Here is a 14318-nt window from a genome sequence, read left to right on the forward strand (position 1 = left end):
ACTCACTCACTCACTCACTCACTCACTCACTCACTCACTCACTCACTCACTCACTCACTCACTCACTCACTCACTCACTCACTCACTCACTCACTCACTCACACACATATATGGTTGCTGTGTCTTGGTCTTGCAGCTGCACTCTTGTTCTCTCTCTCTGTCCCTCGCTGTCTCCTTAGCCCCCCCCCACCCCCCCTCCCCCTCCCCCCTCTGTCTGTCTGTCTGTATGCTATTCGATATGCCTCAGCCTCCATGGAAGTGTGTTTTATGAATAGCTACCAGAGTAGAGCAGCTGTTGACTAGCTCTTGTTACCTGGCTCATTGTCAAGTTGATCCATCTCTTGCAGCATAGGGAGAGCAAAGAGAGACGCTTACAGTGTGCTGAAATCTAGGGTATATTCTATTGGTATATTTAGCATCCGTTACCATGTGGACTGTGGAAGTGTGTAGTGTGTCAGTATGTTGGTTTTCCAAGTCCCTTTAGGGGCAGGATAAGAATATACGCTGAAATATCACTGCTCCTGAGTGAACTGGCACTTTGACAAATATTTATCTTCAAGTGGTGGGTGAGCACAGGTTTCTTTTTCTGTGGCAGTCAGACAGGGTGTACATCAGACAGACAGGCGGTGTGTTGCGGTCTGACTCTGAATACAGGTGGGACCCTCTCACAGCCGTTGAGATGGAGATTGGATCCGCTTTGTGAAGTCACAACGGCGTAAGGCCATTGATAGGTCTCTTGGGGGTTATAGTAAAGACTCAGTGGTGCATGAAATTGATTGAGGGAAGCAAGTGTGTGTGTTACTGTGTTACAGCAAGATGGTGTGTGTGTGTGTGTGTGTGTGTGTTTCAGCTAGTGTGTCTGTACAGCCAGTGCTTCCACCCAAGTGTTATGTTAATTATGATGTAGTGTATTGCGCTGGAAAAGCAGAATGATTTTTTTCCATGAAAAGCTATGCAAAAAATAATGAACATGACATTTGGATGGAAACAACTTTGTGTTTTATCATAGAGAATGTGTTCAGTAATTCACAACAACAGTTGTATGGGCGGAACAGTTATTGAACTAATCAATTTGATGATTGTAAAAAAAATTGAGAATCAATAATTTACAAAAAATATTTATTAAATCAATCAATACCTACTTTGGGGAAAAAACTAAATTCAAAACATTGTTGATGGTGAAGATGGATAATCTACACGCTCACAGCGCATCGGTGCGATGCGGTGTGACCTTGTGGATTGACTATTTTCAGTTCACAATTTTTGCACAACATCGATCTCCTCGATTAATCCAAAAGAAGAGAATGGATAGCTGCAGCCCTAAACAGTTGTCGTGTGTGTGTGTGTGTGTGTGTGTGTGTGTGTGTGTAGGAAATCTTTAACTTAGTTGGGTGCTATGCTCTGTCCGGCCTCCTGCCTGCCCCTCCTGAGGGAGCTGGCTCAGTGGCGCTGCCTGCTGGGCTGGCATCGGCATCGCGGGGGTCGGCTCAGCTACTGCCGCGGGGGCGGTGTGCGATAACGGCGGACAACAGCAGCAGCAGCAGCAGCAGGGGTCAGAGGTCAAAGGTGGGGGCGGAGCCACTCGGCCCGTCTGCCACGCCAGACCACAACCTGGCAGTCAGGTGAGTACTGAGGCAGTACCAAGGACATGTACTGTAGGTTGGATAACTACTTAGACCCTCTATACTTGTAAAAATTGACCCGAGTCGCACTGTAGTCGGTGTACTGTACTGCCCTCCCCCATGAACTCCAGTACACTATACACTTACACTTACACCAAACCAAATCCAATTTATTTCTAGAACATTGTCAGTATGTGTTTCTGCAGGTTTGTATACCCTCAAAACGGCTCATGCCGCTATGTGCATACGGCAGGGCTATTCAACTGGCGGCCCGCGGGCCAAATGCGGCCCGCGGAGCGCCCCCTAGTGGCCCTTGGAATAATAATTAAAAAAAAAAAAAAGAAAAAAAACTTTTTTTTTTTTTTTTTTTTTTTAAGAGAGAAAGTTACAGGTATGATGTGCGCGATATATAAAGTGCTAGATTATCATAATGACAGTAATCAGCCATAGTTGTTTCTAGGGGTGGGGGGCGAGGGGGGAAGCCCCACCCCATGGGGCCCGCGACCCGCAATTGTATTTGCGCGCGCATAAGACTGGACCATGGTCTTATTCAAAACGTATTTATACTACTTATTATTTGTGGACCTTCAGCATTTCTAGTTGAGGACCCCTGGCCTACATAGATCTTTGTGTTTGAACACAAAATACATTTGTAGAATCCAAAAAAATCCGCGCTTCGCGCGCACACTTGCGGCCCTCCACACACAATCATTCTACAGTTGTGGCCCCGACCTAATCTAGTTGAATACCCCTGGCATACGGTAAACAAAACGTCCTTATAGCCTGAAATGCCTGGTGCAACTAAAGAAGAGCATGAAAGGTGGATCGTAGTTGTAAGTCTATTCTTGTCGGTCACATTTCTGGTTCTTGTGAAGCACATTTCTTGTTATTTAAGTATTTATCCTACAAAAATCACAATTACCATTTAGACAAATGAGACACAGAATGTCACCATACAAAGACAAGCACACAAGCAGCCAGACAGGTAATAGTGCGGCTTCACCACTGAACACTGCATTGTGATTTGTACTAACTAGCATAGCACTAGCATTTTCAGCTATAAAATTATTGATGAGCGACGCGTCACTGATTTCAAGGGAGGCTTTACAGGGAGTATTAGTAAGGATTTAGTGCAGTGTCCTCTGCATTGTGTGTGTGTGGACTGTTGAAATTGTAAACCCTTTTGAGTTCCAGGAACCCACCCCATTTCATTATATCACCTTTTTTTTTACATCAATACCTGTTCATGACTGATTAATCATTCGTTACATGCACTGCTCTCTGTAGCTAAAACAAGACCATTATTGGGGGAGGGAGCGGCGCGCACAAGTGTCCTTCTGGAAGAGAGATTTGATCCCCTCTGCTAGCCATTTCTCTCACTCACTACTGAGCAATCTGTCTCATCTGTGCAACTTTTAGCCTGATTGGTATCGATCGCGGAGTGGAGTGAAAGGGTGGTTGTGAGGTGGCGTCTGTGTGTGCGTGGGGCGGGGGGGTGGGGGTTGCGTCTTTTCATTTCTGGTGCCATCTCTGCTCATTTCTAAGATGGATGTATGTAATGTATACCTTGTGCACTCGCCAATTAGCGGGAAATGCTGCACACCCTTGAGAAATGTATTCTTTTGGCTCTGGGGACAGTGCAGTCATTATTTGAGCGGAACTTTCTTTCTGTCTTTCAAAACGCCATAAATGAGAGGACTTGAACCAGTGGTTGATGTGAGTTTGTGTAACACCCTGCTAGTTGTTAAGTGCAGACCACGGAGAGGGCTGTCATCATGGGCTTCTCCGCCACGGTTGAGTGCTGCTATACCAACAGCAACGGACCATCTGGTTTACTAGGGAGTAGAAAAAGCTCCCATTTGTTATGATTTCATTTAGTTGGGGTTTGATTGTGTGTAGTTTTCTTTTCTCCATAGATTAATTTACGACATAAAAAGCATGAGAGGATTTGAAAAATGTAAACTGAGCTGAGACGGTGTGGAACTAAGCTATGTATGTGTTCAACCAGTCAATATGGACATACGATCCTCCCCAGTCTGCTGCCCGTTATGATCTCATTATGACCTCACTCTGTTCCATTATGACCTCAATGCACCATGGGGACAAACGGGTCCGCCAGTTTACAGGAATATACGGCTAGTGTATTTATAGAGCACTTCCAACCCAAAGGTGTGTGTGTGTGTGTGTGTGTGTGTGTGTGTGTGTGTGAGAGCTATGTGTGTGTGTTAAACAAGGCAATGGAGTGAGCTTTTAAAAGATTGAAGAGAGAAGCCTGAGGCAAAGCGATGATAGCCGTCATGGCAGGCAGCACACCTGTTCTGTCCCGCTTTACTACCTCATTATTGCTCTCTTTCTCTCTCTCCCTCCCTTTGTTGATTTTCTTATACCCCTTGCTCTAAATTCCATTGGTTTTTGGTCATTGCTTTCTCTCTAATGTCATTTTTGAGCGGTGCTGAACTGCTCTAATGAACAGCTATGTGTGTCCGTATGTCTGTCCGTACTCAAACGGACATACACGGAGACATGCATAGAGTATGTCTCTCCGTGTATGTCTTGAGTACGGACAGCTGCAATACCGCTGGGTGACCTGAAGTGGCACTGTGGAGCAGCGTCTCTATGAATGTCTGTGTCTGTCAGTCAGACACTCCACCGCCCAGTGGTGAATTCACAGATGTTTATTTTTCCCCCACCCCCCTGCTTCCCGAAAAGCTGTCAACAGCTTAAAAAAAACCCATTGGATTGGTAAGTGTTGTGCAGATTGACACATTTACTGATGCCCAGATTGTCGACACTCGTTTCTCGTTTCTCTCAAGAGATTTCTTTGTTGTTGGAAAAATAATAGCTCTCCTCCTCTTTGACAATTGAAACGGTAAAATCTGGTGTCTCGGAAGTGAAGTCTTCATACTGTGATTGGAGAGAGAGAGAGAGAGATTGAGAGAGTCACTTTAAAGGTTAAGGTGTGTCTGTGTGTGTGAATAATTCAGTAACAGAAAACTACTTTGAATATTTAGAACTGGCCTGCCCTGGATGTTCTTCTGTAAAAGTATAGTGATGCATAGATTTCTCTTTCTTTTTATGTTCTTTCTCTCTGAGATCATCATTTATCAATATGTGTGTTACTGCTGATCAGCATTGTGGGTTTATTGGATGGAATTCTGTTAAACTTAACGGTACAGAATCGGTCCAGTGGTTTGCGAGATTAGACACACGACACACACACACACACACACACACACACACACACACACACACACACACACACACACACAGCTTAGCTTGAAAGCCACCTTCCTTTTCGTCCTCATGTTTATGTCTGGCCTGCATGTGTTTGAACTGTGCAGAGTTTGCGTGCAAGCATTATGTAAATATATATCTCCATGATTTTGGTGTGTGTGTATAATTGCATGTGTCTACGACTACGTGTCAGTGTGTATTCTCGTGTGTGTGTGTGTGTGTGCGCGCACAATCAGCTTCTGATTGACATGCCATAAAAAAGGAGATGCGTCTACCATTTGTAGTGGAACTTGAATGCCATTGAATGCCGTCAAATTGAGGCATTTATTTCGACCAACGGTAGCGTTTATTAAGGTCATTATTGTTGGATTATTTATGACGAGTCGGAGTGAGCGCCTCCACCACATGCAGTCAGGCAAAGCTTCACCTCCTGCCACAAGACTGCAATACAAGTTATTACAATGTTTGTCTTCTATTATAATACTGTATGTTGTCAGAAAGCTCTACAAGACAGGACGTTCCCCCGATGGAAGACATAATCGGCCGCCTTCCATTGTTCATGGGCCATCGTTCTACATTAGTGAGATGATTTCCAAGCGTAAATGGAATAGAAATGAAGTTGTTTAATAATTGAAGAGAGAGTGCCTAGGCGTCTCTTCGTGGTGTCCCACAGGGCTGGGGAGAGAAAAGGAGCAGGCTGAGGTTGGCAGCTGGCAGAGAATAGAGGAATGGGGGGGGGGGGGGGGGGGCAACCAGGCAACTGAGTCTATTAGATGCCCAGGCAGGCAGTTTAGTCAACCTATAAATAGATTCTTCATACTTTGTCGCCCACCGAAAATAACAGATTTAAAAAAAAAAAGTAACACTATATACAATGGATCATATTTTCTAGTAATGGGTCATTGGCTTATTCCCAACGAGTCAAGCAGTCCGATGCAGTTGCCCATCAACAGATGTAGCGATTGGTTTAGTTTTAGTAACAGGAGGCCTCCAGAGCCCTAGCCTAGATTATAAACCATTTAGTACTGTTGGTGAATCTGGAAGCCTTTTGTTGCCGTTATGGGATTAGCTTGACAAAACCAGTTGGTTTTTAATGCTTGGTGCTCGGAGAGCTAAATTGATTTTTGGTTTAAATTGTGAGGGGTGGGTGGGAATGTTTTCCTGTGTCTGTGTGCATTACTATGTTCATGACTTATGCATGAACAGTGTTTTCATTATGTGTTACCCTACCCGTAGGGGTGAATAGTACTGAATACTAGACTATGTTGGAGTTTTGAGTGTTTATTGAGCAATTAAACTGGAGTCAGTACACTACACGGTGGCAGTCTCTCACATGAATGCGAGAACCACGACCCCCACTGTGTTACATGTAGCCAGAGGAAACGTGGCCCGTAATATGTTCCATTTGTCGTCTTTGATTCATTCTAGTGTTATTTATTTGCATGCTCAAGCCCATTTTCAGCAACATTTTCATGCACCATTTGTGCAGATTTTGCCCTGAGGGCCTGTCTGATTCCGCAGCCCAGTGCAGAGAAGTGTGGCTGACATGTGTGATGCTGTTGTCCATATTGTTCCTCTGGGACTCCCAGCTGTGGATAGACGGGAGACGGTCTACTCTAGGCGATGCTGGAAGCAGAGCTGGAGAGGAGGGGAAGAGGGAGTATAGTGGGATGTGATTTGGACTGTAATCAAATTGACAGACATTGACAATTGTCTTCAATTGGTCGCTAACGAGGTCTGTTTTTGAAATAGTAATGCAAAAAAACAAACAAACAAGTGACTTTAGTTAAGTTGAGGCATCAAATACATTTGATTGAAATCTCAATTACTAAAAATGAACATGGATTTTATGCATATTTGTATACAATTATATATTTTGCCTTTCTGTTTTCACTGGGGACTAGGGAGGAACGTTTTAGAAATCTTCCACCCTACCACCTCTGATACATTATGGGTTAAATTCCATTTAATTAGCCATGCTAATTATCTTGTGCCTTTCCTATCAGCCCCCCTCTTACCGTGGTTTAACTTCAAGGAGCCGAGACCACCCACCCACAAACACACACAACCATGTTCACACACCAGGCACCCAACCCAACACTACCTCCAGTGACACAGCCAGAGAAACAACCATGTTCACAGGCACCCAACCCAACACTACCTCTAGTAACACCGCAAACACACACACATCCATGTTCACAGGCACCCAACCCAACACTACCTCTAGTGACACAGCCAGAGAAAGGGTACAGGAGATGTCTGTGACACACATTTCTGACTTGCCATCCATATTTTTGTAAAGCAAACCATTTAGTATGTTGATACATTAGTCTGTCCTGATGAAGGTCGAATAGACCGAAACGTTGAATAAAGAGCAAAGATGACCTTTTTAAGTATGCTTTATTGCCCTACGCACCTGTCACTAGCCTTCTGAGGTGTGCATTAGCCTTTTGCTAAAAAGTATGTTGATATAAAAAATAGCCTCAGTGATCTCTATCCAAAATGTTGAACCATGGCAAGAGCTGGTCGCAGCTTAATCACATTTCTGTCATAGGCTAGTTTCTCTCTTGGCTGGGCTATTTGATGGACAGATCAATTTGTTGAAACCCTGTTTGAGGAGAATATGCCATCTACCGAGTCCCTTCAGTCGCTTGACATCTTAAGCCTAACCCCCTGCACAGTGCACTGCAAGAAAGCATGAGCCCAGCAAAGTCCTTTTTAATCTGGTTTTCAGACTTTACAGATTGATTTATGTCTGAACCTTAAGCACTTAATGTGCGGACACCAATGCATTTTTGAAGCATGCGATATGTCTGGAAAAGAAATGTGGGCTCATAACAAGTGTATTATTTATCTATGTAGGAAAAAGTATACCAAAAAATATATGTATATGTTTCTTTGTGCCAGCATGGAGTTAACTGTGCAGACACCTAAATGAAACATAAGTACATAACCATATTTTATGTTACTACCGTAAGCTGCATTTACCAGCACTGACACGTTAACATATCTACTGTGAAAAAGGTCAATTTTAGCTGCAGGGCAAGGAAAGATTATTTTCCTTCGAGGACCTTGCGGTCTCATGTTGTCTGAGCTTTTCTTTTTTTTTTTTTTTTTGTGCAGTGTTGCTCTGTTCAGCAGCTCATTGTTTCTATTCAGCCAAATAGCCTTCAGCACCACTGGAGCCTCTGGGGACATCGATTTCTCTGGGAGCAGCGTGGATTAATTCTTAATAGGGCAAATATTGAAAGCCATTGAAATATCCGGGGGGGGTAGTTGACCAGGTCAGAAAAACAAGGCTCACCTCTCCTAATGTCAAAATAACCCCCACACCCCATGCATGCGCCTTGCACGTGTATGTGCGTGCACACCGCACACGCACATACACCCTTCCATTGTCCCCACCCCCTACTCTTTTTTACCTCCATGAAGTTGAGATGTTACAGTAATTTAGCCTAAATTGAGAATTACCGTTTTCTTTTATACCATGCAGTTACCATGGAGTAAAATTAGACAATGTTGCAAAAGATTGCCGGGAAGAAGATGTAGTTTTCTGGAAAGCAACTGTTATGTTGAATGTGTGAGAAGAAGGCTGTATTGGTTCGGTGTTGACAACCAGACGGCTTGGTGTGAAACTGTGAACGAGTGGAATCAACCCTCCCCCAAGGCTGCCGCTGTAATTAAGAATGAATTTATTATAGTCAATTTGCATGGTTAAAAATAGCTAGAAACACAAATTAACAAATGCAACTCCACCCATGCATCCACCCCCTGCCACCTGTCCGTCCAATCCATCCATCCACTGTGTGCACCATCCATCATCCACTCATCTAGCAATTCATCCATCTACCCATCCATCCACCCGGTCATCCCTCTATCAACTTCTACCTTCCTTCCTCAGATAGGTTATCGTTATCCGTTTAATATCCGCCTTGGATGCTGCATTGACTGATGACGAGCTCTGTTTTTTATCTCGGGTCAAAGCCTATTCTATAGACGGGGTAGCCTCTTATCCCTTTTCTCCTGTGTTCATCTCGTAATTCATTTTTTGTGCTGCATCTGTCTCCCCAGTTTATCCAGGCCAAACAACTAAATCCGCCCCCGCAATTCACCTTTCAGAACACAATCCACTTATTGCGCTGATCATTCAATATTGCACCAGGGCATGACAGCCAGCACTCCTGTGGAACAGAGAGGTCCATCCATCTAATGAGGCTTCTCTGTAAAACCCACAAAGGACAACCTCTCAAACTACAGCAAATGGCAAAAGTGTTCCTGCACCCTGGAAAAGAATCCAATATTCTTCAAAGGCCCAGCACTGATAATGATTAGCACAAGGTATCATATGTACACAGATGTATGCACAGATAATATTCAGTTGCTTGTCCAGTCAGCCTTCTAGTGCCTCCATAGCAATTCACATTTTTGGTTTGAAATCTTGAAATTATACATGAAACCTGATGAGGCCAATGCTGTTGAAATGCAGTTTTTTTTTTTTTGGTGGTATAGCTTTGAGCAAGCAGTATTTTCACTTGTCCTTGAGCGGCTGCAGGTCGATTCTAATGGCTGGTTCACCGTGGGTGTGCTAGCGGGTATAGTGTTGCTTTTAGCTAAATACCATGTCAAGAGGAGCTTAAACTCTTAGTGCACGCCATGGTCTCACCACACTTTTATTCTACCTATGAGGGGGCATTCTGCCAATGCATTTCAATGGGAATGGGGAGGTTTGCTGCCATTTGTGGATTTCTGGGGGGGAAAAAAAACAAACGCTCCAAGCCTCCATTCCCATTGAAATTCATTGGCAGAATAAAAGTGCACTGTGACTGTGACCTGAAGGTATTTTATAGGGAATTTGACTCGTATTTGACAAAATGCACGCGTTTTGTCATTTAATGTGCCTAGTCACAAGTTGGCATGGGAAAATATTAAATAATACCAAACCGCTGGAGGAACTCCAAGCTACGTATGTCATGAGCAATAGCAAATGCATAACAGTCACAGACCTGTGACGGATATATATAGTAGTAATTTCTCCATATACTGTAATACCGTAGAGCCATTTTCAAATCACAATATAGAGATATTGGACATACTCCAAGTATGAGAGCAGGTACCACAGTGAGCAAAGCATTGACGCAAGACGTGCATTCATGCGACTATGAAGCCCTAGTCTTTTATATCTCAATCTATTTTTCACTTGTTCAGTCTCACTCATCTCTACCATTGTTCTCCGCTGCCACCGTAGATCTCTACAGTACACGCCTCCTACTCCTCCTATACGGTACGCGCGTGTCCATATCAGAGTGGTTGATGTGGAAAACAAATGAAGGCACTTTCCGGCGCAGAGCCCCACATACACATGGCCATGTTCAAACTGCATGGCTAATGGGGGCCTTGTGCTGTGTATGTGAATCCCATGGGTCCCTCTGCTGCTGAACAGCATAATGGCATCATCTCACGTCGTCTTCATACTTCATTAACCATTCGCGTCCTACGGCCCTTCTCTTCCCTGCTGTGTGTACTGGGATCAGCAGTGGGGAGGGGGGGAGTGGCGGAGCCGTGGGCGGTTCTGCCACAAGGTTCCTATCTGTGCTGTGTGCTGTTCAATTGAGCATGGAGAGAAAAACAGGTAGTGGAGTGGGGGTGGTTGGCGGTGAGAGAGGAGGGAAGGCGACAGAGACGGAGGGGGGACGAGTAGAAACGGAGAGAGGGAATTCCTCTGTGACCTTTGTTGCTATTCCCTGTCTAGGATAATCAAGGAGAAAGCTTGTGCTTGGACAGGCAAGAGCCATGCAATTTATCAGCTCCTGATTGACCTTAGCCGCTTGTATAGTGGCTCCTCTACAGGCGCACACGCACGCGCACACAGTCAGCCACAGTCATACATTTTCACACACACACACACACACACACACACACACAACACACACACACACACACACACACACACACACACACACACACTCACTTGAAATTCCATGTCATAATTAAAATCCATGTCCAATAAAAAAAATACAATTTGTTTCAGTGATAACATGCTTGCCAACACAGCATATACTGACTGACACAAGGAGAACAGTACCTTACATTGGAGTACAAGCTGTTGTTGTTGCGGACCACAAAATTGCATTCCGCTTTTTGTAACTTTTATGAGTGAGTGACAAATAAACCTTAATTCTTAGCTTGAATAGGTCAAGTCAGGTGTCACCTTGATTTTTATCGTTCGCAAACATTGATTTTTATCGTTCACAAACTAACAATGTTAGTTTTAAAGGGATTGTGAAATAAAAAAAAAAGGTTTTGGAATTGTTCTTGTTTTTTTTTAGGTTTTCTAATCTCAATTGCACCCAAAAAACATGAACTTTTAACATTCAGTAGGGTTTTCTGGCTCAGTAGGGTTTTCTGGCTCAAACAGGTGCTCTGATTTGCCGGCAGTAAGTGACATCACTTACTGCAAATCCCATATATGTCAATGGGATTTGCCAGCAGATGTCACTGTTTCACTGTGTTGCCTGTTTTCATTGTAGCTCAAAAGGCCCAAAAAAACCCAAAGAAAACGTCAGACCACAGAAAATCCACTGAATGTTCAAAGTTCAGGTTTGTTGGGTGTAATTGAGGTCATAAAACCTAAAAGAAAAAAGAAAAAGAAATGAAAATGTCATAAAACCTTTAATGTTTCACCAGCAGTTACTATGTTAAAAAGGTTTTCTACTCTGAGGAAACAATTGGTCACACAAATTTAAAAGTATTTTGGCCACACAAACGGGATTGTTATTTATTTTTTATTTTTTTAACCCAATTATACAATATAGTGGTGGTGATGACAATTAAATCATTCAGAGTAATGATGCTCAAATTGTTTTTAACCCATTCTGACCGGGCACCCATTTTGGTGTCCGCATCATGTTATGCTTTAGCTATTGAAAAATAGCAGATCTACAAGCTCATAGCGCGCCACCGAGTGGCGCGCTACGAGCTTGTAGGTCTGCTATTTTTGAAAAAAATCGAAGAGCGACTGACATTTCTAGAATCTGATCTCAGGTCAGAATGGGTTAATCAGACCAGTGTGTGTCCAGTGGAAAACCTCGTATGAATCTGATCTCGGGTCAGAATGGGGTTAAGTAATGGGTAACACAATGTTTTTACATGGCGACACTCCAGTGCATCACATCAGCCTAGAGTTGTGATTCCTGACATTGGTTAGAGGGCATTACTAGTCTGGCGCCTGGTTTTAACTGGTGATATTACAAACCGCATGGGGTTTTATGATTTAGTATTAGCTTTTTATCATCTTTTCCTCAGTTCCTCTCATCTGCTCCTCCTCTCCTCTCTCTCGTTCTATTTTCTGCTCTTCTCCCTACCCTTCACATGTCCTCCCAGTACTCGCCTCCGCCACCCTCCGTCTCTCTCTCCCTCCATGCCTTTGTTCTCTCTGTTTGATGCCTCTATCTGCCCCCCCCCCCCCACCCACACATCCCCTATCTCTGGTTTCAGTTTCCTCTCTCCCTTTAAGTTAACCTTGGCTTTATTTCCCCCTTTTTTTTTATACTGTGTGCATTATTTTATTTTGCTCTCTCTTTCACTTCCATGTTCTCGTCTACCCCAGTGGGCAATTTTTCAGCTTCCCCCCCCCCCCCTCACATTTGGAAGGATGCTGCTTTTCAGCCTTTTAAAAACCACACGTTTTGCATTTATACCCGCTGTGATTTTTCTGTGGTCAAAAAAGCCAAAAGTATCGTACATTTGGAAATGTATTTTCTGCGCCATGAAATCTTGAGTGTTCATTTATCTCTAAATGTGTAGAAAACTAGAAATCAACCCATATGGGTTATGCCTGGGTTGTCTTTTATTACATTCAGGATTTTACTGTGACCTACGTCTTTCCTCAGCTGTGTCACTCGTTTCTCCAAATAATTATCTCCATTCTCCACAATCCTTCTCTCTCCCTGTCTCTCTTGCCTTCAGTTTTGTTGGAAAGATTTTCTACACAGTACAATCCTCAAGTGTTAATTTATTTATTTGTAACTCAGACAGTGTACCCATGTAACAACGAAATGGGGTCTTAGCCTCTTATGGGTACATTTGTACATTCTCAGACATTGAGGTTCTCTTTCTTGGCAATAGTTATGTCTCACACTATAATTCATAGTGAGACATTCATTCATACTACTCGCAGATAACCAAGGTTGCGCTCGTAACCCAAAGTTCTCTTTCTTTGACATTCGTCTGTGTCGCACTCTGCTTTCCTAAGGTGAGACGCTCACTCATGTTACCCGGAGCATCCAGGGTTACGTTAGTAACCCAAATAATTTACTGTGTGTGTGTAAGCCAATTCAAAATTCTCTCCCTCTCTTCCCCTCTTCCCTCTCCAGTACTCGTCGGCGGGTTGTGGGCTGTCCCTCCACCACAGTGAGAAGCCAGAGCACGAGGAGGTGTGCGAGTACCGACCCTACACCTGTCCCTGTCCCGGGGCCACCTGCAAATGGCATGGCTCCCTGGAGGCTGTTATGCCTCACCTCATGCACGCACACAAGTCCATTACCACGCTACAGGTACAGTAATACTGTGCTCTGCAGTGTCACATTTCACTGTGTGTGTGAGATATTCCACTGCTCCATGAGAGGGAAAATGTTCTGCCCGACCCAAACAGGGTCAGTACACTGTGTATACAACTACAAAATGGAAATCAAATAATGGACCATTCTTTTGGGAAGATGTTGGGGAACCATAGAGTTTTGTGAGAGAAATCCAGCAGTGGGCACTTAATGTTCATACAATCAAATTATTTTATTCTAAAACCAGGGACTCTGCCCGTGTTTATTTTCATCCCTGCGAAAATCGGTCTGTGAAATGATCCAAGATTGGCTTGGCCAATCAGCAAGTTCACTTTGTGAAGAGGTTAAAACAATCACATTCACTTTGGCATTCTAAACTCAAATGCTGCGCGAGTCACGAAATTGTCGACAAACAAACACAGTCCAATGCCAGAACGAATCTGGATACAGCTCATATTTAATTTTTAATTAAAAAGTGGAAATTGGCACTTTAACCCATTCTGACCTGAGATCAGATTCATACAAGGTTTCCACTGGACACACACTGGTCTGATGAACCCATTCTGACCTGAGATCAGATTGTAAAAATGTCAGTCGTTCTTCGATTTTTCAAAAAATAGCAGACCTACAAGCTCGTATCGCGCCACTCGGTGGCACGATATGAGCTTGTAGATCTGCTATTTTTCAATAGCTAAAGCATAACATGATGCTGACACCAAAATGGGTGCCCGTTCAGAATGGGTTAAAGAGGCAATGCATATTTGTATGTACTGCCTGGAATTCAAAAGGGGCAGCAGTGGCTCAGGAGGTAGAGTGGCCAGCAGGTTGGTGGTGGTTTGCATGGTTTCCTCCACCATCGGTGTATGAATGTGTGTGTGAATGGGTGAAAATGCACAATCATTGTAAA

At 43.7% G+C, this 14318-nt stretch overlaps 1 protein-coding gene across 1 annotated transcript in view; it reads left to right on the forward strand.

Moving 5' to 3' along the window:
• siah2l (seven in absentia homolog 2-like) overlaps positions 1-14318 on the forward strand; it is a 31061-nt gene that overhangs the window by 10810 nt on the left and 5933 nt on the right. The window contains exon 2 of the mRNA XM_083788007.1: positions 13229-13408. Within this exon, the coding sequence (XP_083644133.1) occupies positions 13229-13408 (180 nt within the window). The remainder of the gene's footprint in view (positions 1-13228; positions 13409-14318) is intronic.

The sequence above is a fragment of the Protomyctophum parallelum genome (genome assembly GCF_964188405.1).
Source record: "Protomyctophum parallelum genome assembly, chromosome: 1".
In the NCBI taxonomy this organism is placed as follows: domain Eukaryota; kingdom Metazoa; phylum Chordata; class Actinopteri; order Myctophiformes; family Myctophidae; genus Protomyctophum; species Protomyctophum parallelum.